Genomic DNA, 22,500 nt, shown 5'->3' with positions numbered 1-22,500 from the left:
CGGGATGCAGATAGCGATGGGTTTGCGTGATCGCGTCAAGAAGTCGAAGGATCTGAAGAACGCCTGGAAAAAGTTCATCGGCATAGCAACGGCCAAGTTTAACGGCAAACCGAATGGAGATGCAGAGCTGGAGAAGACTTCGGACTCGTCGGACATTCTGGAGAAGGACGAGGGCATCTCTTCGCTGATCGACGATTCCTCCGGTAGTGGCGCCTACGGTGGGCATTATCAGCAGCAGCAGCAACAGCAGCAGGCTTTGCTGCGCCACCATCATCATCACCATCGTAAACGATCGGGACCGGGATCGGCGACAGTGGCGGTCGAGGATGGCGAAAAACCCTCGACTTCGCGCACTATCACGATCGTGCGTAGTAACTCGCGATCGAGTGCTAAGGAGCAGGACAGTGGCTACATGAGTGCGGACTCTAGTGAATCCAAGCTGAAGGGTAAGAAGATCTACGAGCGTTACAACTTTGCCTCCCAATCACCGGATGGTGCCAATGGAACGGATGGTCCGATCATTGAGGAGAACAAGTACGAGATCTGCGCCATTCAGGAGTCGAGCACGGGTGGCAATGGATCCGATGCTCCGCTAGCAACCGCAACCGATACGAACCGTAGTGCCGCTTCATCGACCAGCAGTGGGTCGGGTTCTCGCACGGAAAAATCGATTGCAAGACCACGATCTCCCCCACCACCGTTGCCACCCCCCAACCCACCTCCCCCACCACCACCGACGGCCACAATTCCCACCAAGAAGCATTTCGCGAATACCATAAAGCCACAATCGAAACCACCGCCACCACCAGCTCCACCGAGCTCGTTGACACCAACGGCGACCCCATCGACCAGTGCAACACCTGGACCTTCGATGCAGCAACGCCATCTCAACGGTCTCTTCTTTAACACGACGACCACAACGGACGCCATTAGCGTGCGCGTGTACTCTTCGGATGATGAGAAGTTTGAGGGAAGTGACGATGCGTCCTGCATATCGGACGAAGACGATCTGGACTCCCATCTGGACGATATCTCTGAATCGGGGGCAGAAAGTGTCGAGACCCACTCGGTGTTCTTCAAAAATATTCGCAAACCATCGCAACCATCCTCTGCGAACCTGTCGTCGGTCGGATCCGTGTCCGCGGATCATGCGCTGGCAGCGGCTGTGCATTGAAACTGAGTAAGCTTCGGTTGACCCCGGTCTCCCGTCTCCCGTCTATCCAACTGTCTAGAATTAATTGTAAATGTTCTTCGTTCCCACCATCGGGGACGCACACCTCGTTCGAGATTGAGTTAATGTACCTCCAGAAGTATTGAGATGTCCTCGTACGATCTACTCGCCCCCGCCAGGAGTACCACATGCTTTCCGGGAAAAGCGAGTAGACATGGACAACACTTTAGCATTAGACGTAGCGTAGTCTGCCCGTGGGCAATCGTTCGTGCAATTAGGATAACGTATGTGCAATCGTCGGTCAAATGAACGGGCTTCTTGCAATTCTTATTTATTATCTCAACTAGCTCTGTAAGTGTCGTGTGTTTGCCGGTATCAGATTGTTTGATGTTTTATTGATTGAATGGGATCAGTATGAATGGATGAAGTGAATGGTTGGTTTAATTATTTGTTTTTAATGTTGTTGAGGTTACAGGCAGTTCTTACTTTTCCGGGTCAATTTTTATGGGATTCTTTACTTGCACACTTCAGGATTTACTTTTAGTTTTCTTTCATTTAAGTTTTTTCAAATCTTCATTCACTGTATCATCTTATGTGCAATGTTCTCTTTTTTTTTTTTTGTAACCAAACTGTTTGTTTCCTTTTTTATTTATCCAGTGCATTAGTCTTCTATTGTTTTAGTGTTTCTTATTACACCTTTTGCTTCGTGACTGAACTGCTTACCAACCTTCTACGACTCGGCAATAGAAAGCAATGCCCAACGAATGTGATATACTAACGCGACCCCCATCGGCAATCGGTCGGTGTCGCTGGCAATAATTAATGGCAATAGATACTTTTATGATACCGCTTAAGGCACGCCCGCAAAAGGCAAAGCAATCCTAGAAGTACGCAATACGTAATTGAGGATGGACGTTATCCTTCGGGAGAACCGTCATCGCAATACACTAGGCCGGATATGTGCAATATTAACAATCCGTGTTAAGGTTTTAGCTATAAATATGCTAGAGACAGTAAAAGGTGGTGCGCACCCGGGTGCAATACTAATTTTATTCTAGGCTTTTCGTACGATAGGAACTACTAGTAGCGTAGCATAATTCGTAGTAAAAACGTAAGTCCAAACCAATCGGTATCAATAGTTGTAGCGACGAAACGGCTATGCTACCAAAAACGCAAACAAAAAACGCCTGTTTTACACTGTTTTTTTTTTGGGCTAAGGCACTCGAAGAAGTTAGTAAGGTGGCAGTGCTGAACGTTGTTCGTTATCATGTTAAGCAGATTACGCAGTTTGTTAGTTACAGCATTTTTTCTGTTTCCTTCCATTTTATTTTATTTTTTGTTAAATTAAATTGAATGTTTTTTCTGTTTGTTTTATGTTATTGTACTGAACTAATACGTTCGTGCGACGTTAGCTTCATAAGTACCTGCCAAAAACGTGACCGTGGTGCGGTCGGTAATAACATTAAAACCGCGCCACGGTTCACCAGCCGTACTACACTTGACCGTGTAGTGCGTAGTAGTAATAGTGTCTCTAGTTTAAATGTTTGAACGGTTTTATGCAATACTTTGATTAAGCCTTATTTATTCACACTCATGTTTTCATCCTAGTTAATTCCATTCCGATCATGCAGCTAAAGCGTTACTTAAGTTTCACCAGCTGTTTCGTGCTTAAATAAGAGTAGGCCATCGGCCGTATTGTAGCGAATTTTGGAACACTGGCAGCAAGCGAGAACGCGCGGCTGTTGCCCTGGGTGTTCGTTTAGAATAAGTTAAGCCTACTGCAACCCACGGGGTGAATATGGATAAATGCCTGAAGTTGCTCATCATTTTTCGATGTTCGTTCGACTTGGAGCCGACCTGTACAGAAGAAACTCGAAGACGCGAAACACGAAAGCACCGATTATGGTTATATTTCTCTGCAGAACTCCTAAACTAGTTAAATCACCGTAGTGTAGCTCATTTCCTTTCGAGAAGGATTTTATGTAACAATCGATCGAATAAAGAACTGTTTTTAAACAAAATCCCACAACGAACTCGTATTTACCTAATTTAGAATCGCTTTTATTATTTTTTTAACTTAAACATGATATTTCAGTGTCCGTTACGCACCTGTCCATCCCCCCTAAACCTTGGGCTTTTTGGGTAACGATCCGAAGGCTGATATTACCGTTCCTTTCGTACCGGTAGCTGTCGTCGTGAGCGGTTGCTGTATGATTCCGCCTGGTTTGAGTACATTCACTACCGTCACTGGCGCGGCTGCCCCTAACATACCTGGAGCAGCACCAAGCACTCCCGGTTGATCCCATTTCGATTTGCGCTTCTTCGACTCCTCCGGGTCCATGCGCTTGACGCCAGTTTGGATTTCGGTTTTAGTTGCCTCCTTTCGGGCCTTCTCGACCTTCTCCATCTCGATCTTCTGTGACTTGGCCAGCTCCTCGTAGTACGACTCCTTGCCCCATTGGAAGGGATCGAAGAACTCGGGCGGATAGTTAGTCCCGAGCTCATTGATGTCGCAGAAGTGGATCAGCTTCTCGTAGATGCTCGGATTGCGGAACTCCTTGCGCTCCTGGATGATGCGGTTCGTGTCCATATTTGAGTTCTTCATTCGCTCGTACAATGCCGCAATCTTATCCTGTAGCTCCTGCGAACACTTGCCCTTCGGTTCCGGTGGCAAACTGAACCCGTACTGTTTCGATCGGTCCGGTTTCTGTGGTGCCGGTGTCTCCTCCGGGGCCTGCTCTGTCGCTGGTTCCTCCACCGTGTCATCCTCCTCTTCATCATCGTCGTCTCGTTCAGGGGAATTATTTTCATCGTCCGAAACGATCGTATCGTCGATGTAGCTCACTAATCGCAGCGCTTTCTTTCGCTTTGGTTTCGTTGCGGCAGAGGCAGTGGCCGTTTCCCCTGAAGCACTCGGATCTCCAGGTTTACCGCTGTTGCTATTGCTACTGTTATTGGTCTGGATGGCTTGGGTGCCGGGTGTGCCGGAGTTTTCCGATGCTTCTCGTAGCGGTGTTGGCTGTCGGGAACGGATCTACAAACAAACGAAATGTTCGTTACCTAGCGCTTAAGACCCTGCCTAGAAGGCCGCTACAAACCTGGGATACGCTGCTGCTCCCGCCCTCGGATTGTTCGGATTCATCATCCGTTCGCCGGTCTTCTTCGTTCTCTGAATCTGTGTAAGTGGCCGTTAGCGAGGCCAACGCAGAATTACGTGAACTCATGATTCCCAACACGAAAATCCACTTCGAAAGTATCACAATCCACCGTTTCCTCAACAAAGTTTGTTTTCCTAACTTGGCGATGTTTTCGGCGATGTTTTTTTGGATTTCCACTAAACCAACGGTCGAGTAACGTCCGTATAGTGTAGGGGAAAGGAACCAGATGTTCGGATCAGTTCATGCAGAATTTCAGATGTTCGGATCAGTTCGTGAAGAATTTTTGGATGGAATATTATAGTCTCGATATATATTCTCAATAATTCGGAATTTTTCATTGTTCCGGTCCAGTTACACACACACACGCACTCAAATTTTAAGTCTCACTTTTACCTTTGAGCTGGTCGTTCAATATTACAGTTGGTTGTCGTCGGGATGGTACAGTTCACTGATCAGGCGATAAATATACGACGGGGCGTTCGTTCCACTGGAAAGAGAAACGCGAAGATAGGGATTCGTTAATGGAAATTCTTCCAAAGGCCATACTGCACCGCTCACTTACTTGTTCGTAATAAATAGTGTCACCAGTTCCGGTGGTACGTAATCGAAAAGCGGGTTGTAAACCTTCGTAAAGCGAGCCGCTTGCGAGCGGAAAGGCAGGATCGCTTCCGTGTTGCCGAGAATGTTAAAATCACCCTGCTCGTAGTTACACAAATGCACCGGAGCGAGTTTGTACGTTGGCGCCAGCACTACCACCGGTACCGAGAAGTGTTTCGCGGACAGAGCCAAACTGTACGTGCCACAGACCGCTTGCAAACCACCGTTGGCCAGCACGGAATGTGTGCCAATGATGACCTTATTGATACGCGACATGATCGCAAAAACGGCAGCATCCGAGATGAGCGTGGTTTGGATCTTGGCACGCGCCAAGTTGGCCGCCAGCTGCTGCCCCCGGCAGTCGGGTGCACACTCGATCACTACCACCTCGATCGGTCGTGTTTCGGCCGCTTTCTTGAGGAACTTTTCCACCGCACGCGAGTATCCAATCGTCATGATTAGTTCTGCCGAGTGAATGTGTTCCGCGGCCTGCATCGAGATACTTTCGGCCGTCGTCTCCAGCTCCGTCTCGATCTCGGACAGATGATCGAGCAGGGCATTCTTCAGGCCCGGCATCGGCTTCGAGTAATCACCCCGCTCTGGGTCGGCACCCTGCGTTACGAGCTTGTGCAGCGAAAGGATGCTCTGTGCGTCGTCCACGTTCATCACCCGTGGCGAATCGTACTCCTCCCGGACGATCTTCATAACCCGGCGGATGGTGTTGGCGATGACGATGTCGTGAGGCAACGCTTGCGAAAGGATAACACCCTGCGACCGTATCACGGCCAGTAGATCTTCCGCTGTGTTCCATTTTTCCTTGGCCACTAGCTCCGTCAGCAACGACAGCGTCTTGGAGGTGAGCTTGTACGAGCCCGTGGTCCGTCTGCAAAGGTAGAAGAACGATTTGACAGCACGAAATGGAACAGCGGCACAAGCAACCCCACTTACCGCAAGCGAACATCCTGGATGAATCCGTAAATATTCTGCGTCGCGTTGAACGTGGATGGCTTTCCTTCTTCCTTCATCGCAATTTTGTGGCCGATTCAGCGCCGATTTTCTAATTTCCGCGATGATTTGCTTGTTGATATTTTCTCGAAAACCCATGCAGCCAATCAGACAGCCCATGCAGCGATCAACCCTTCAATCTAACTCTTGATGTTGTTAATTTTACGGATAATTTTGTGGCATCAAAAAGCATCGTCCCAGAATTCTCGAATCCCGCTTCCGTAAATCGGTTTATTCTGCTCCCTTTCCTGCGCCCAAGAACGAAGAAACCTGCGAAAGTCTCGAAGTAATCATCGACGGAAATGGCAACTGCGCGTTCAGCTCCCACATCGCTCATCACAACCACCGTCGACGAATCTTTCGATTTTCTCTTCAAAATCGTCCTTATCGGTGATTGCGGAACGGGGAAAACCTGCATCGTGCAGCGGTTCAAGTCGGGCAACTTTATCGAAAGCCACGGTAACACGATCGGTGTGGACTTCTCCATGAAAGCCGTCACGGTGGACGACAAAAAGGTGAAGGTGAGTGTCCAGAGAATTCGCCAGCTCCGGTTTCACACAAAGAACATTGGATATGGTCCGGGTGTTGCTGGGAGTCGCCAGAGAAAGAAGGCCCTCCTCGGACATATGCCCCCAAGACAAAAGACCGTAACCGACGCATTTCCCTCGTCACCATAAACGCTGATAAGCGCCCATCAGCCTGGGAGTCAAAGTGCAAGCGAATGTGTGATTGCAACGCAACATTCTGATTATACCTTGATGCACAATTTCAGCTACAAATCTGGGACACTGCCGGCCAAGAACGGTTCCGCACGATTACGCAAAGTTACTACAGATCTGCAAACGGTGTTATAATAGGTAAGTCACTGGTTGACGCGTGCAGAAGACGTCGCGTTACGTAGCCAAGCAAAAGAAGGCGGGAAGTTCTGGTTCTTCGAACATTCGTTTCAATCGATTTCTGTCTTCCACAGTGTACGATATTACTAAGCGTTCGTCCTTCCTAAGCCTGCAGCGATGGATAGACGAAGTGCGAAGGTATACGGCATCGAACGTGATGATATTCGTTATCGGTAACAAGTCGGATCTGGATTCGATACGGGAAGTGGAGTTTTCGGAAGCACAGGCCATGTGCCAGTACATACCGGAGGTGATGTTTGTGATGGAGACATCGGCCAAAGATAATCGGTTCGTCGAGGATGCATTCATGACACTGGCAACGGAGTTGAAGGTTCGCGATGGTTTCTATTCCACGTCCGTTCCGTTCTAGAACGTCTTTCTCTACTTTCAGAGACGACACGATGGTGTCACAGCAAACGAGGACGAAGAAGGCATTACGCTTGGACAAAGCAAAGCGCTTTCCACGAACAATTGTAGCGGAGTTTGTAATTTAACGTAGATAGATTACTTGGCAGATGCTATCCATCCTGCAACTAACTTTCCTGTGGTTGTTAGCATGCAACTGTTGCTAACCGAGGGAATAGATGGGAAAAATGATTAATCCAAAAGTTTATTTGATTAGAACTTGATCGGTCCAACGACTAATTAGCTCCCGCCCAAAATGCCATTAACTTAAGCAATTTAGCTCTAAAGCGAACTTTATTGGATTGGTTTATGTAAACTGCAGCTACCTTTCAAACAGAGATGCTAATGAATTCAATCGTAAGGAGAATCGGAACCAGCCGGAACCGTCCCAGATCCGTTGGTGTTATGGATCCCTAGATGTACATAATTGGAGCGTAAACCTCTCTACAAACTACTCGTTAACTAATTTGTAGTTTCTTGTGGTCGAAGGTATGATAGGTTATCGTACCCCCGTTTAGAAGGTTGAAGAGCTACAGCTACGAAAGCTAAGACTCTGATGCGGTCTAAAACCAGCTGTTATGTGATGCGAAAGGTTTACCGAAATGTTTGAGCCACCTGCTGCGAATGCGCTATTTATTTATTTAACCAGCTATAACGAACTATTTTTACCAATTGTTGTAAATATAGAGTGTATTTTGAAAGAAGCAACATAATGACTACAACACTCCATTCCATTCCGATTCCGTCAACTGTTTGGTGGTTTCTTTGCGAATCTCGCACACCTAATAAATCATCTGTACAGCATGGTTCTTGTAATCGCTCGTCACAATTTCCCAATCGCTGCTCACACAAATGCCCGAAATCCAGTTAAATTTACCCGCCGAATCACCACGTGAACCAAGGGACGTTACAAACTGCCCGTTCGGTCGGTAGACCAGTATCTTCGCGTTACCACCATCACCAACCAATATGAATCCTGCGGGATCGACGGCGATCACCTCCGGATACTGGAACTGACCGTTGATGGTGCCACTCTGGCCAAACTCTAGCAGCTGTTCGCCATGCTTCCCAAACACTTTGACACGCCGGTTCCCGGCATCCAAGACGACGACCGTCGAATCTTTCTGTATGACAATATCGGTCGGATTCTTAAGATCGATCATCCGCGATGATACCTTCAGCTGTGCTCCCTTCGTTAGCTGATCTTTCGTAAGCCGTCCAAACTGTGCCATCGGATGCCCATCAGTGATGCTCAGTGACTATGAACGAGACGTTAAACGAGAAGGCTTAGAAGCGACTTTGAACGCGGATTCCCCGCGGAAGCTCTCTTAGCGCACCTGTATCCGATCATTTCCCGTGTCGCAAACGTAAATGCAGCCGCTCGCCGTGACGGCCAAACCTTCGGGTGATCTTTAAAATCACATTACAGAAGTTAATACAGAATCTCTGGAGTCGAATTGCATGTTTCGTACCTCAACTGTCCTGGTTGATCGCCTTTGGAACCAATTTTACGCAGTAATTGACCATCGTGGGAGAACACGAAAATGCAGTGCTTCCATTTGTCCGTTACATACAGCTCCTTGCGTGCACCATCGAACGCCAACCCCTGGGGATAGCTAAGCTCCTCGTGCGACAATTTCTGTACTATGTTACCGTTCGCCCTACACAATGTATTAGAATACTTTTTAAAACTCATCACATGTCAGCTCGCAAGTGCTTTCGCGTACTTATTGATGCCAAAAATGGTGCGACACTCCGATCCGGACACGTACAGCAGCGGCTTGTCGGTAAGCGCGTGGTTCCAGGGTGCAAAACCCACCCCCGATGGTCGCTGGCAGTGATTCCAGACGAGTCGCGGTTTGTACACATGATGTCTGAAAAGAAATAGTAAATGATGGCATAAGATTACCTGTATATTCGTAAAGCAACACACGGACGCTACTTGTAAAAATGCACTAAAGTCGTCTCGGATGAATCGGGCTGTAGCTGATGCTTTTGCACCGGATGTGTTGTCCGCTTGATGGATGGTGAGCTATGGTTGTCGAAGATCGTTTCCACTTTCAGCTTTTCCTATCCGGCCGAACGAAAGAAGATCATTGAAATTCATGTAACCATTTATAGCTTGCCTGGAACTGGAGCAATCATACGCTATTGAAGAGCACCCGCTCCCGGCCCCACAGTGACACTTCCTCCAGGATGATCGACAGATCTTTGTGCAGCTTAAGGTAAAGCTGGACGGGATCCAGCGCCCCCTGAATAGGACGGCCGATCGATGTCTGCAGTTGATGGATTTTCTCTCGCACCAGTTCGTGCGAACAGATTGCGTCGTTTAGTATTCCCTGCGAGGCATCTACGAGTTGGGGGTGCCCACCAGCACCGTAGGTCGCGTAGCACGGTATCCGCGTCGTGATGGCGAAAAATGAGAATTTTGAAGGAAGAAAAATCGAGCATTAAACAGAAGTGTGTAGAGCAGCACGTGCGTGGCATAGGCATGGCGCTCAATCATGACCACAGACGCTATGGAAATGAACCAATTCCGGTAGCAACCGTCAGCTGGCTACCGGTCAGTTGCTACCGGTGGGTTCGTCACCATCGCCGCCACCACCGAAGAAAGTGCAATCCGGAGGTTCACCTAATAGTTGCGTTTGTTGCTGTTCCAGATTCGCAATCTTATGGCGGATGCACTGCTGTATCTGGTCGTTGATCTCGTTGAAGCGATTCTGGAATTGAAACGACGAGCGGAAGTTAGTGCCCATCTGCTGAACCAGGAATGCATGTATTAAAAATATAATAGAAACCAACAATTCATGAACAAAACCGAAAGGAATGTTAATCATGCACCGAGCCTAACCTAATTGTACATCGCATCGCTCAAATCTGTCGCACGGAATAACTTAACATTCTACCAAGGCACACACCACCAGATTCCGGCGGCGATCCGATACCGAAATTTCACCGTTGTCGTCGAAAACAATCGATCGACGCGCGCGCGTCCGGCTGGACATCGAAACAAACATTTTCGGTTTTGCAACTTTTACTTTAAGCGACGTGGCGTTTCCGCCCTCGCCACACTTCGGTATTGATCGCCGCGGACGCCTCGTTTGGTCGCACCGGGCGTGTTACTCGCTCGGCATGCACAATGAGCCCCGGATTGCGGATTAAACGGTTGGCCGTTTCCAAATTCAAATTCGCAGCACGTGCTCATCCCTTTTCCAGCCGACCGAGGGCGAGCACGCAGCAGCAAGTAAAGTCTAACGTGGTTATGTTTCTGGCATTTTGTTTTTTCGTTTTTCGTTCGTTTGTTTGAGGCCACAACACTGTACCCGAATATTAAGGGGTCTTAATTTGCTTACATAAAATAACCATTTAAAATAAACGGTATGGCCACTACCGAGCTTAAAAACGATGTGAAAAGCACTACGTACGGCGCACTGTCCTCGCGTGATCTCGTTCGCTAAACCAACGCTCTCTCGCTACCATCCTGACGACGACCGGCAGCCAATCGGATGGCAAGATCTTACGATGACACTTTCGTTGATTCGTTGTCGTCCGGTGCCGGCGTCTCGGCACACGGCACTTTGATATAATCGAATGATAAGAGATGGAATTTTTCACTTTTGTCGTCGGATTGCACACTTGCGACCTGCTTTTCACTCTCGGTGTTCCCCCAACGGTGTTCCCCGATCGCGTGTCGCGTTCTGTGTCTGCATTTCCCTCACCAGCCTCGCTGGTCACCGCCGGCTACTGCCGGCAATTCGTCTTCTTTCCGCCAAGTTTGTAGTATGTTTATGATCCCGCGTACCCGCGTAGATTGACTCTCGAATGGGCTTTAATTGGGCATGGCGTGGTGCCTCGAGTCGTCCACCATTAGTTTGGACGTTGGCACGTTCCTGCAAAACCTGCTCTCCAACCTGGTCCAGCCCAAGATTCGCTTACCTTATATTCAATCATTTTATGGTCCAATTTTTCGACCGCCGTCTTTAGCTGACCCTCGAGCTGGCCAACCTGTCGCGACAGTTCGTCCACATGGGCCAACCAGCAAATAGCGCAGAGCATCTGCAAACGAAAACGAGAATTATTCGGTGGCCCCTCCGGCATTCCTGCGGCCCGTCCGGTACGGTGTTCGGTTAATTTGTCGTTCGTCCTACTTTCTGCATTCATTTCCAGTTGTTGAAGATGAAATAATTGATCCGGATTTCGCCGCAATCGACGTTGGTGCGTGATAGGAATGATTCTTCGTTTGTTTTTTTTGTTGTTTTTGATGAAAGAGAAACGTACCAATCTACAAGGACTAATTACACAAAAACAACCTTTCCTTTCGCAATGATAAGATACAGCTCTTCCTATCGTCCTACAAATATCTATGATCGCATCTGGTGATTACAACGTGCCCACCACCTACTTACCGACATGCAGTGTTCACATTTGTCCATCTGAGTCTCGGCCACGGTTTGGCATTTGGAGCATTGTAGTGTGGTGGTTGGTACAAACTTCTAAAATGACCGAAAAAAATAAGATAGTTCTATGTAGATCGCTCGATCGTAATGAAGTTAAACTGCAAAAACAAAACAAAAAACAGCTGATGGCTGACGGAAGATAAGCGCCATACCTTTTCCAGCTGATAGCTCTCGACGGGCGATCTGATCGGTGGTAGTGGTGGTGCGGCTCCTGCTACCGTTGGTCGCTGCACCATCATCTGGAGCATGTTATCGATGTGCAGATTCGAGGGTAGCGAGGCGAGATCCGGATCCTTCAGTAGCTGCTTCGCTTCGCACGTGGTACAGCTGATGTACGCTAGCAGTCGATCAGAGATCAGGAGATTGAAGGAGATCAATTCACACGAAACCCTCGTGTGTCTCACTTTTACTCACTTTTATCCGCCTGCATCCGAAGCCGGGCTTCGAGACATTCCTGGCAGAAGGTATGCTGACAGTTCAGCATCTTGGGCGTTTGCAACCGAAGCTCACACAAACCACAGATCACTAGGTGCTCCATCGTTTTGGATAGTTCTCTGGAGGCGAAGTTCTAATTCAAACCGAGGACCAACCGAGTGCACACCTCTACGCTTACCTTTTCATGCCATCGAAAGAATTCCGTCTAGCAGCAGCAGCAGCAGAACCATCCGCCGGAGTGCCTCTCGATGGAATTGCCATCGGTGAGCTTCTCATCGTCGTGTCATCGTAGGAGATGAGTCTGCTGGTGCGATTCCCGCGCTGCATTTTGCCGGTTCGGACACGTCTTACCTGGGTCACCGTCGATACCGTATTGAAGCGACACCGAGAACCAGGAACTGGGGATGGTCGCCCTGTTGGGGAACGCAGATAGAATCTTATCTCGAAGACATTCGTTCTCCTTCATGTTTTCATCAGAAAGCGTATCGATTCAATCTCCGGTATCAATATTTACTGTCCATTTACTGTGTCGCATTGTCCAACGCTGTGCCGGAATGACTTCGGGGTCTACAAACCGCTGTCGCCTGTATTGACTCCATCGTATCGCTGCGTAGCAAGCAATGAAGTACAATTGTTTTAGAGGATTTTTGAGACGTTGCTGAATGGTTGCTGCTTTTAATGGATTTTTTTTAGTAAATTATGGCCCATCGTTACTACCAAGATCTATTCAATTGCCCTTTGTTCTTGATGGGGCACTTTGCATCTGAACAAATTGACCGCTTTCACTTTTCGTCCTACCTACCTCGCAAGTCATCTTATGAGGCGTAAGGATTCTGACTCGATTTCGGTTCCCACAAGCGACACATTTGCGCCCGCTCTCGCGCTCTCTCCCTCGCTCTTGCTTTTTTTAGTTTCTTTCTTTGAAGATGCACCCCGAAGTATCGTATCGTCGGCTTCTGGAAAGTCTGGCCGTGCATGCGAACCAAGTGATACGCTCCATCAGCAGCAGCAGCAGCAGCAACCAGTTAGTTCGTCCGTCGTACCGTCGGCTGCTTCGTCGTGCACTCGTCACCAAACCGATTCCCGATTGCCATTTTACCGCCCCTGCTCCCTGGTCTCCTTCATGCCGTGCACTGTCCAGCGAGCACGCCAGCCAGCTCCAACTGCTATCGCCAACGACGGAGACGACGACGACGACGGCCGCGGGACACCACTTAAACTCTTTTCTGCCTCTGCCCGTTTTAGTTGAGCCCGGAGCGCACTGCAAAGCGGTACGCAGGTTTCGCGGTTTTACTTACGGCGCGGCATAGTTTTGCGGTTTCAGGGACGATCCGAGATCGGTTTCCGATAGTGTGCCCGACGGTAGTAGACAGTAGCAACAGAAGCAGCATCAACTCAACAGCTCATCGATCGGCCGCGGTTTTCGGTACGTTTGGTTCAACTCGTGACTTCCGTACTGAACAGCGAACCCCGCGGAAGGGCGTTCTGATCCGAGACGATACCGTGTTTGCGCATCTGTGTTGGGCGGCTGATCAGTGCTGGTTTTTGTAAGGTGTCGAAAGCTCGTGTGTGTTTGACGACGGGATACGGGACGTTGGCAGTGGGTGCGCAGGGCTTAACGTGACACAATTATCCGGTTCGCTGTGTTGGAGTTTGCATGATTGAAGGGCTTCAATTTGGATCAACGAGGATTTTATCGTGGTGAAGTGTGCTTTTGATCTGGTCGGGCTGGTCCGGAAGATTGACAGAAGTTGCTCTAGATTTATGATTAGAACTTGGGGGATATATTGAGGGCAGTTTGGTTGGTTTGTGGTGAAGCGACGTCCGTAGAAGTGCGTTCTGCAAAGCAGAAGTTTGGAGTGAAGTGATTCTGCTCTCTGTATCCGTTGCTATTGATAAGGTATCGTAAGTCTAGACATGCATTCAAAGCTAGGTAACTCTGGCCTACATAGCCTGACAGTAGAAGCGCGCTTCTGATAAAAGTATCCAATGAAAACCTATCCCACGTTCAACTCCCGGACTCTATTCACAGTACTCATCTGTATTGCTTATCGGATTAAAGTGGAATTTTCGCTGTGTCCGGCGTGACTTGTAGACGGTCTAACTGGCATGTTAAGGATGGGATTTCCACTTCCCTGCCCCAATCTCCGATCGGTGGTGATTTTTTTCTGGTACCTCTGCGTTTCCAACATTCCACCCTAGCTGCTGCGATGTGCGCGCGTGCATGCATCCGTCCGTCCGTCCGTCCGTGCGTGTGTGCCAATTGCACTGCCCATCATCAATAGGTCGCCGCTGGCGCTGCGTCTGCCCCGCATCGGATGAAAATAAAAGTAAGCCGGTGCGCCGCGGCCCCCAAGACGCTGAGCGCAATTTTCCAGCTCTCGGTCGCTTCAACCTTGGCACGACTTCTGTCACGGGCCGGCTTCGCTGACTCTGCAAAGTGTAGCGATTGAGATAAGGCGTCCGATCTTTGGTGGAGAGTGAAACCGAGATGTCGACCGAGATCCGCGTGATCGAGCCAACGCCACGGACGAGTGTCGCTTTCGTTCGGTTGATTGTCGTCGCCGTTGCTCCAGTGAAAACATGCTTGACATGTCATGCCATACAGCCAGCAACCTGTTGTTGCTCGCCAGTCGATCGTTAGGTCATCCGGGCGGGATGTGTGAGACTTCTTTGTTGTGCCTTTCTGTAATGGATCTATTTCGACGGCAGCGTACTGCTTAAGTGGATGATTGTAGTTGCGGTTTGCATGATTGCTCACATATTGCATGGCAGAGAATCTACTGCGACTACAGGAGTTGGATGAGCTGCAGAGAATGTTCGATCCTCGAAATGATCTTCATAGGTCCTTGTCCAAAGCAGACATTACACTTCCGAACGCTGTGCTATGGAACCTTTGAATGAACCAAATCCAAAGCTGATTAATCCCCACCTATTCTGCCATAAAGTCGCTTACAGGCCGAGACCGAGACACCGAGTCTCGTTTTCTCTTCACACTGATAACTGCCAATACGCAGGCCAGCCAGAGTCGCTGGCGAACCAAAGTGCAGGTCCGGTGCACTGGTCGAAAGCAATGGAAAAGCGCAGAGCGGAGAGCAGAAGAGGAGCAGAAGAAAAAAAAACGGACTGTTCGCTCGGAAAAACTCGTTTCCGCCCCAAACCAAACACGCCACACGACACAACCACCAGCCATACAAGGGGCCCACCGTGTATGTCCCTCTGCGCCAGCATTACCGGACTCTTCCGGCTTCCGGCCAGTTGAGCAGTTGGTGCACCGGGTGTACTGGCACGTTATTCACTTTCCTTCGTTCGCTTCGGCGCTCTCATGGGTTGGGAAACCTTGACCCACCTAAGATGCTCCACACCTGGGCAGCATCTCCAGCGGCACCTACGCGCACACGCACGCACGCAGTCGAACAGCAGGATGCGCTTCATCGGACACGGTTTGATCAAGTGATGAACGGTTAGTTATGGATTCCTCTGCGATTCCTAGGCCCAGCATGTTGGGCGGCGTCATTGGGTGGCGTCGACGAGCCCAATTGCGAGTGTGAAAGTGGTGTCGTCGTCGTCGTTGTCGTCGATGTCGCTGTCGAATTGCATTCGTGCCATTTGTGTGTGCCATTTTTGCATGATACTGGGTGCCTGTGTGTGGGGTCACAGGCTGTTTCGGTGCTAATGTTTGTCTCATTAGTTGCGAGTGAAATCCCGATCCGTCGTCCCGGGGATTCCCCGGCCTGGTAGTGTATTCCTTGATGCTGTGCGCCAATTTTACGCATATCTTAGTGCCGCCGTGTTTGCTCGTTAGGTGTACACTTAATTTGTTGAAATGGTTTTTCTATCTTGGGCTGGCTTGGGAGAGTCAGAGTGTGTTTCAGGCTAACGGCAACATTGTCGGTGGGTGAGAAGAGGACAGTGGCACTAAACGAGGATGATCAACATGATCCTCGCACTAGATTAAGAGAAGATATTTGAAATCAATTCCTAAGGAAATAGAGAATCGGGCTTATTTATATATGTTTTTAAAAATACTGTAGATAAAGTAAACGCTAGTTGATCGTCTAAGAGACATTAAAGCGATACAAATCACTGGCCTTATTAGAGGAATAGCAGCATTCGTTGCTGTAATGTCCTACCTCAATTATCTACCCCAGTCAGGTCCATATCGCTTTTCATGCACTCCGCATTAAGTAACCCGTCCTGTCCTGGTGTTCGCGGCATGCGTTCACACCTTTTGCTCGTTTTACGATCACCCCGTTTGGTAACAGCTATAAAACTACCGAAAACTTATTACAACCTATTACGAAAGGACGGTTAAAATCGAAGTCTTACCTACATTTTCTCCAAAAATCCCCGAGTCGCGTCGGTTGACCCAGTAGGTCAAAACGGAACGCGTTGTCACTTGCCAGCACGTTTCCAAATTTCTTTTTTCTCCATCGCCTCTCTTCCTTCGAAACAGGGACATGGGCCCCCCACCCATCGGTTAATCGTTTCATTTCATGCTCAATCGGATTAAATTAACATCTCACCTCCTGCCCTCGCCACATTGATTGCACGCGACCTGCGAGACATCGAGGAGACGGTTTCTCTTTTTTTAATGCCCGGAACCATCTTCCTTGTTCGATGAGGACGATGAGAAGCCTCCTGGAAAGGGACCATAAAAGGAGTTTCTCACACCCCGCGCAGGACCCCCCCTGCGACCACCCTGGCAATCAGAATGTTGTCCTCCCGATGAATGATTTAAATTATCTTTAATTCATGAGCAATTTCAGGTATTGTCGGGGAGCCAGCACCGAGCGGTCGAAACCGCAAGTGGCCACTGATGGCCCCAGATGGCTAGAAAGCGAGAAGACGGGTCAGCTCGTAAATAATAATGCTTCCGGGGCTGGATAATTAATGTTGCAGACGCCGAAAAATAAAAAAAAACACCCCAACCATTGCAGGTTCAGTGCACGCCTGACAAGTTCAAGGTCGGTGATGCCTGGATGGAGGAGCGGAAAGTATCGGCTCCTCTTCCCCCTCCGGGGGCATGCAGCCGGTTATTGACGGATGCGACGGAGGAACATACAACCTCGCAATGCACTTGTCCTCCCCCGTTTCGCCGTCTCCCCCCATTTGCAATGACGTATGTTCTCGTGCTCTTTGAACCTTCTTCACTGGAACGCGCGCGAGGTGAAATTACGAACCGAAAAAATGGGGTCATCCAAGGAGTTATTGAGTTGCGGTGCTGCGCTGTCATCGTCACCATCGCCGCCACTGGAGTGGTTTACGGATCGTCCTAAATTTCGAATTTCTCCAGTCCTCCGGTCCCCGCGAACCAATAGGGAAGCAGAAGGGCTGCAGCAGGCTCCTTGCTCCTCGGTGGTTGGTGTGCCACTTTTGGCCAAAGAATGCAAAATTACATTTCGGTGCGGCAATGACATCGAGATTCTTCAACCATTTTCGAATCGCGTGCACTGGCTGCTCGGGAGTATCTGGCGTGGCTCTGGAAATCGAAAGTTATCGACAACGCAGCAGGACAACGCCATAGATCATCCGCGGAACCTACTCACTCTTCATTCCCTTGTTTTGAAAGGGATATGAATGGAATCCAACAACCAACGAGCAGCCTAGCTATCCAATCTGGCTACGGGCTACGGGTTTCACCTTCCTGTTTGATCAAGCTTATCGTTCGGTTCGGTTTGGTATGGTTTTCTTGCTGCCTACTCGGCGACACACCGATCTTGCTGATCTTCTTCACGACCCTTTGAAGGAAGAGGAAACTTTCGTCTTCACTTGGGCCCCTATTGGAGAGCTGGCGAAGAATAAGTCACCAGCCAGGGGAACAGGGTGGATAGGAGGAGGAGGAAAGGTACCTCGACAAGCTGAACACGGTGCAAATATGGCGTAGAAACGGAGAGTCACTCGGTCACCGAAGACACGCCGCATGGGAATGTAGGTTCTTGAGAGGGTGGTGAGGAGAGGAGAGGATCCCGGCTCGTGGATCGTGACTGGAAAACTGGTTTTTCCGGGTCCACCCCGGCTCTAACCAGGACCTGACCTGGGAGCCACGGGCCTGCCACGGGAACCTGGGACGCCACCGGTTAAGTCGTTTAGGTGCTAAACGGCCATTGGCCAATCCACGAGCGTCCACGGTTGTCGAATGTCGTCGTCGTCGTCGATCATATCGGCACCGGCTTTCTGGGGGAGGCTTCTAAGGCGGAACGGAAGCTCACGGTGGGCTGGCGCTGATCCAGCTGAGAAGGAGGCGTCCCGAGAAGGTGGACAGCTGCGCATTAGGCAGTAATTGGGTGTATGATTTACGATTGTTACGTGAAAAAGTGAGAATAACCGCGGGCAGAAAGTGAATTCGATGCTGATTTCTGATGTAAGGAATCGGATCGGCTTCTCACACGATATTAATCTGGGAGGCTAACTTGGGAGGCTGCGTGGCCACAAGTTCCTCTTCCTAACATCTGCATGCATGCATGACATTAATGCTAATTATCCTGCCAATCTCTCCGTTCCTCCGGTCCGGCAGCCGACGACGCTCATCAATCATGGAAATTCGGTGGAAGCGAAGTACCAGCATGCTGGTGACGGTGCTGATGCCTCTGGCGCTAGCCCTGATAGCAGTATCAGCAGCAATCGGGATGGTACGAGCTGCAGAACCACCGCCACTGGAGGTGGAAAGCGTTGGTCGGGGTTCCTTTGCCGGTATAGAAAGCGGCACGCAACCTGACGACGCTGGCCACGATCACTACCACTTTCGATTGCCAGACGAGCTAATTACGACGCGTGCTACCGGTGGTGGAGGTGGTGGTGCTGCTGCTGCTGCAGGACAGCAACCAGCGAAGCAGCAGCGACCACAGGGCAAGGAAACGAAAAAGTACCGGAAGAAGTATGTGTCCGAAGACGATTATCGAAAATCGATGCCACGCGCCGAGGAGCAGCAGCAGCAGCCGGGGGCCGCAGCCCCGGACGCCACGGATACGGCCACGGACCCGGTGGCCCAGCAAACCAGTGGCACGTCCAAATCCAGCGAACCGCACAGCAGAAAGAAGCGTTTGATCTGGGTTACGGATGATGGTCGGCTCGCTCTGCCGCCCGGTACGTCGCTGACCATCGCACCAACCATCGCGCTACCATTTGTGCGCTATCCGCCGACCGGCTTTCTGTCCAACATTTCCATCAGCTTGCCCATAACGAGTGAGTAGAGAGTGGACCGCGACACAGTGCACCACACGCAGCAGGAATGCTAAACGGTCATCATTTTTACTCCTTTTTTCCATTTTTCCATTTTTGTTTACAGTTGACTTCGATAAACTGGGGCTCACGGATAATCAGAATCCGCTCGGTGTCCTACCGCCACTGTTTGCCCGTTCGATGGGTCAAGCGGCCGGTTCGGTGCTGGCCGACTACGTATCGGATTATATGCGGGTGCAGCGGCGCAAACGGAGCATCTCGAGTTCGGCGAACGAAAACTTCAAGATCACCACCAACAGGCTAGACGGAGACGAGGAACCGTCGATACCGCAGCTTCCGGCTGAGCATAAGCATGCCTTCCACGGGGGAGAGAGGTACGGTTAGTTGAGCTAGGTGACACGCGAGTGAATTAACTTACTTTTGACGTGGTACTACAGGGCGCTGCTGTACGTGGTGGTTGAGGACTTTATCGCGAACTTCGGGCTGGACGGTAGAGCTTGTATGCTGCGTGCCATATGTGAGGTGCACTCCAAGTCGATCGAAAAGTTTGGTCTCGTCGGAGAGATGCTGAAGCTCTTCTTTACGTGAGTATTTTGCTCCCGAGAAAAACATCTCAAATATGAATCGATAATTAACATCCTTTCGTTTTCTCGTTCCGTACAGTGCTTCGGCATCGCCCTATTCCCAGCATTTAGACGAGTACGTGATGGCGGAAAAGGTTGGCCGTGGGCAGGATGGACCGGGGGAGTGCTTCCCATACTTCAAAGACTGTCCCCGGAGTCTGTTCCGTTCGGCGCATAATTTCCAGCACAAATATCAAGAGCCGGAACAGCAGCACAGTAACTCGGAAAGGACAACGAATCGTCCGGAGGAGCACGATTCCGATGAACGATTTGGGAACGAGATCTACAACGACACCCACGAGGCGGAGTATCTGGTCCGGGAACCACGTGCCAGCCGGTCACGGAGCAGCAGCAGCGGCAGCAGCAGTAGTAGTAACACCAAAGAAAACACCATCGTACAGCTGGAGCAACATGATCTCGCAGAAATGGCAATGTGAGGTCGAAGGGATGGTTGAGAAGGGGAGAGGGAGGCCAGCAGTCGTCACACAAATCTAACTCGGGTTTAAAGGGTGCTAGGAGCACGTGTTCCTTTCGTCTTGGGAAGCGAGAACGGTATCGAGTCCGAAGAAGAGGAAGCAGTCAGGGTTGTTCACCTTCAATTGGGTTGTTAATTGTTGCAGATTGTTACAGTGCGCGTGGCACGGTTAGTTGTTTCTTAGTCTTGTAGAGAGAGAAGAGAGAGAGAGAGATAGTTTGGGAGTTTGAGTGCTTGTTTGTTGGAGTGGAGAACGAACGTGTGAGATCCATAGGAAAACCATGAGTCGAACCAACAGTATCCGCAGATTTCGTGTAGTTTAGGATGATTTTATTTATTGAAACTATTTATTAGCAACAGGTGTCCATATGCGTTTGCACATATCGTCGATCGTTGGTTGGCGTGCGGTGTAATGAAGAGAGAAATAAAGCGAAACAAGTAGTGTAAATATAGATGTGAATCGTATAACACGTGTTTTTTTAAACTATTTCTTTGCAGAAAGGGGTTTTACAGATATATTGTGTTGCTGTACGTTTGCTGAGGGTCTGTTTTACGCCCTCGATGGAGATATAGGAAGTCTTGAGCGGACAGGGATAAAGACAGAACACAGAATCTATGATAGCGTACTAAAATGAAACGAAATTTTAATTGCAATTGATTGATTTACCCTCCATCTTCTTAATAGAACTCTTACTAGAAATTCCGCGTTTTGGAAAAAAGCCGTTTGGAGCAAAGTAACCGCTCAGCGACGATTTAAAACGAGTCGTGTAGAAGTCGTAGAGCGTTCATACGATGAAATTCAGGGAAGCATACACCACAAAACAAGATTTTTCTATGAAATTAATCGAAAACATAGAAAGCATAATCATAAAATTCAATTTATTTTCACAGTAAAATTGATGTAGAATTATAACTTTTATTTGTTAATAAGGCTTGAACACTATTTCGAGGTCTCATAGATCCCGAAACGTTACTTTGACTAAAGGGTAATAAATTTCTGATTTTATTGAAAAAAGTGTACTGCGAACCAAGTACACAGTGGACAACTTGAAACCAATTAAAGATGTTCATCTTCTTATTTATTTGATCTCTACAAAATCTAGCTTGTTGTTATTAAGCCCTTTAATTTTACAAAAATGTGATTGGCAGAAATCATAAAAGGAACGCGTTCCGGTCTTTTTCGTCGCGCGTGAGCCACTAATCGGTGATCGAAGAACAAATTGTCTGTAGCCGTTGCTTTGCACGATCGAGAACAATATGCATCGTTTAAGAAAATGGAAAAGAAAACCAAAGGAACTGGTGGAAGCATTGAGTGTGGCTTTAGTCAGCCTCGAAGCACCCGGTGAAATGACGAACTTAAAGGCTCAGTTGGCTGTTAGGAAGAAACTGCTGCGGATTAAGGACATGCTGTACAGCTCACCGGATGCGGATCCACGAGAGCCCACAGAAGCCTGCCAGCTAAACCACGAACTGAACGAAAAGGGACTTCTGCTGCGGCTCGTACAGCAGCTGAGTCAGCTCGATTTGGAGAGCAGAAAAAATGTGGCCCTTATTTTTAATAACTTGCTGCGACACACGGCTACTGTTCATCCTTTCAGCGCCAATCCGGAACTTCTCTACGCACTGATGGCAGGATATGAACGGCCCGAGATAGCCCTGCACTGTGGTTCCATGCTGCGCGAGTGCATCCGCGTCCAGGAACTCGCTGAAGTGATGTTGCACTCGGACAGTTTCTTAAACTTTTTCCGTTATATCCAAGGATCCTCTTTTATCGTCGCGGCTGATGCTTTCTACACTTTCAAAAAATTGCTCACCAGCCACAGTACCGTAGCGTCCGAATTTCTCACCCAGCACTACGAACGTGTATTTACGCATTACGATCAATTGCTTAGATCAGAAAACTACGTCATACGTTTGCAGAGCTTGAAATTGCTCGGAACTCTGCTTGTCGATCGGCACCACTTCACCGTGATGATAAAGTACATCTCATCTCCGAGTAATCTCAAACTGATAATGAACATGCTGAAAGAAACCTCACGCAACATCCAGCTCGAAGCGTTTCACGTGTTTAAGCTGTTTATCGCTAACCCGACCAA

At 49.0% G+C, this 22,500-nt stretch overlaps 6 protein-coding genes across 6 annotated transcripts in view; 3 read left to right on the top strand and 3 right to left on the bottom strand.

Moving 5' to 3' along the window:
- Window positions 1–1,538, top strand: part of LOC125955601 (uncharacterized) — a 35,738-nt gene extending 34,200 nt beyond the window's left edge. The window contains exon 12 of the mRNA XM_049686740.1: window positions 1–1,538. This exon is cut by the window's left edge and continues 748 nt beyond it. Coding sequence (XP_049542697.1) covers window positions 1–1,174 — 1,174 coding nt within the window. The 3' untranslated portion in view covers window positions 1,175–1,538.
- Window positions 1,539–2,878: 1,340 nt separating this feature from the next.
- LOC125955046 (SAP30-binding protein) lies at window positions 2,879–4,440 on the bottom strand. The gene is made up of 2 exons (XM_049685879.1): window positions 4,270–4,440; window positions 2,879–4,205 (listed from the first exon to the last, which is right to left on the bottom strand). The coding sequence occupies exons 1-2, from the start codon at window positions 4,393–4,395 to the stop codon at window positions 3,294–3,296; spliced, it is 1,038 nt and encodes a 345-aa protein (XP_049541836.1). The 5' UTR covers window positions 4,396–4,440; the 3' UTR covers window positions 2,879–3,293.
- A 183-nt stretch (window positions 4,441–4,623) lies between these two features.
- LOC125955041 (translation initiation factor eIF-2B subunit beta) lies at window positions 4,624–6,043 on the bottom strand. Its single transcript, XM_049685864.1, has 3 exons — window positions 5,875–6,043; window positions 4,892–5,809; window positions 4,624–4,816 (listed from the first exon to the last, which is right to left on the bottom strand). Exons 1-3 carry the CDS (start codon window positions 5,949–5,951, stop codon window positions 4,744–4,746), a joined length of 1,068 nt encoding a protein of 355 aa, XP_049541821.1. The 5' UTR covers window positions 5,952–6,043; the 3' UTR covers window positions 4,624–4,743.
- A 56-nt stretch (window positions 6,044–6,099) lies between these two features.
- Window positions 6,100–7,816, top strand: LOC125955086 (ras-related protein Rab-43). Its single transcript, XM_049685940.1, has 4 exons — window positions 6,100–6,452; window positions 6,704–6,788; window positions 6,902–7,158; window positions 7,219–7,816. Exons 1-4 carry the CDS (start codon window positions 6,234–6,236, stop codon window positions 7,324–7,326), a joined length of 669 nt encoding a protein of 222 aa, XP_049541897.1. The 5' UTR covers window positions 6,100–6,233; the 3' UTR covers window positions 7,327–7,816.
- A 117-nt stretch (window positions 7,817–7,933) lies between these two features.
- LOC125955600 (RING finger protein nhl-1-like) lies at window positions 7,934–12,352 on the bottom strand. The gene is made up of 12 exons (XM_049686738.1): window positions 12,303–12,352; window positions 12,104–12,243; window positions 11,842–12,026; window positions 11,639–11,725; window positions 11,169–11,288; window positions 9,808–9,952; window positions 9,380–9,582; window positions 9,175–9,302; window positions 8,960–9,106; window positions 8,705–8,893; window positions 8,570–8,642; window positions 7,934–8,491 (listed from the first exon to the last, which is right to left on the bottom strand). The coding sequence occupies exons 1-12, from the start codon at window positions 12,308–12,310 to the stop codon at window positions 8,015–8,017; spliced, it is 1,902 nt and encodes a 633-aa protein (XP_049542695.1). The 5' UTR covers window positions 12,311–12,352; the 3' UTR covers window positions 7,934–8,014.
- Window positions 12,353–13,392: 1,040 nt separating this feature from the next.
- Window positions 13,393–20,842, top strand: LOC125955023 (uncharacterized). The gene is made up of 5 exons (XM_049685837.1): window positions 13,393–13,550; window positions 18,642–19,309; window positions 19,413–19,680; window positions 19,744–19,890; window positions 19,970–20,842. Exons 2-5 carry the CDS (start codon window positions 18,661–18,663, stop codon window positions 20,364–20,366), a joined length of 1,461 nt encoding a protein of 486 aa, XP_049541794.1. The 5' UTR covers window positions 13,393–13,550; window positions 18,642–18,660; the 3' UTR covers window positions 20,367–20,842.
- The last annotated feature ends 1,658 nt before the right edge of the window (window positions 20,843–22,500 follow it).

Source organism: Anopheles darlingi, chromosome 3 (genome assembly GCF_943734745.1).
Source record: "Anopheles darlingi chromosome 3, idAnoDarlMG_H_01, whole genome shotgun sequence".
NCBI classification, from domain to species: domain Eukaryota; kingdom Metazoa; phylum Arthropoda; class Insecta; order Diptera; family Culicidae; genus Anopheles; species Anopheles darlingi.
Note: the sequence above shows the minus strand (reverse complement) of the source record. Positions and strands in the feature narration are given on the sequence as shown.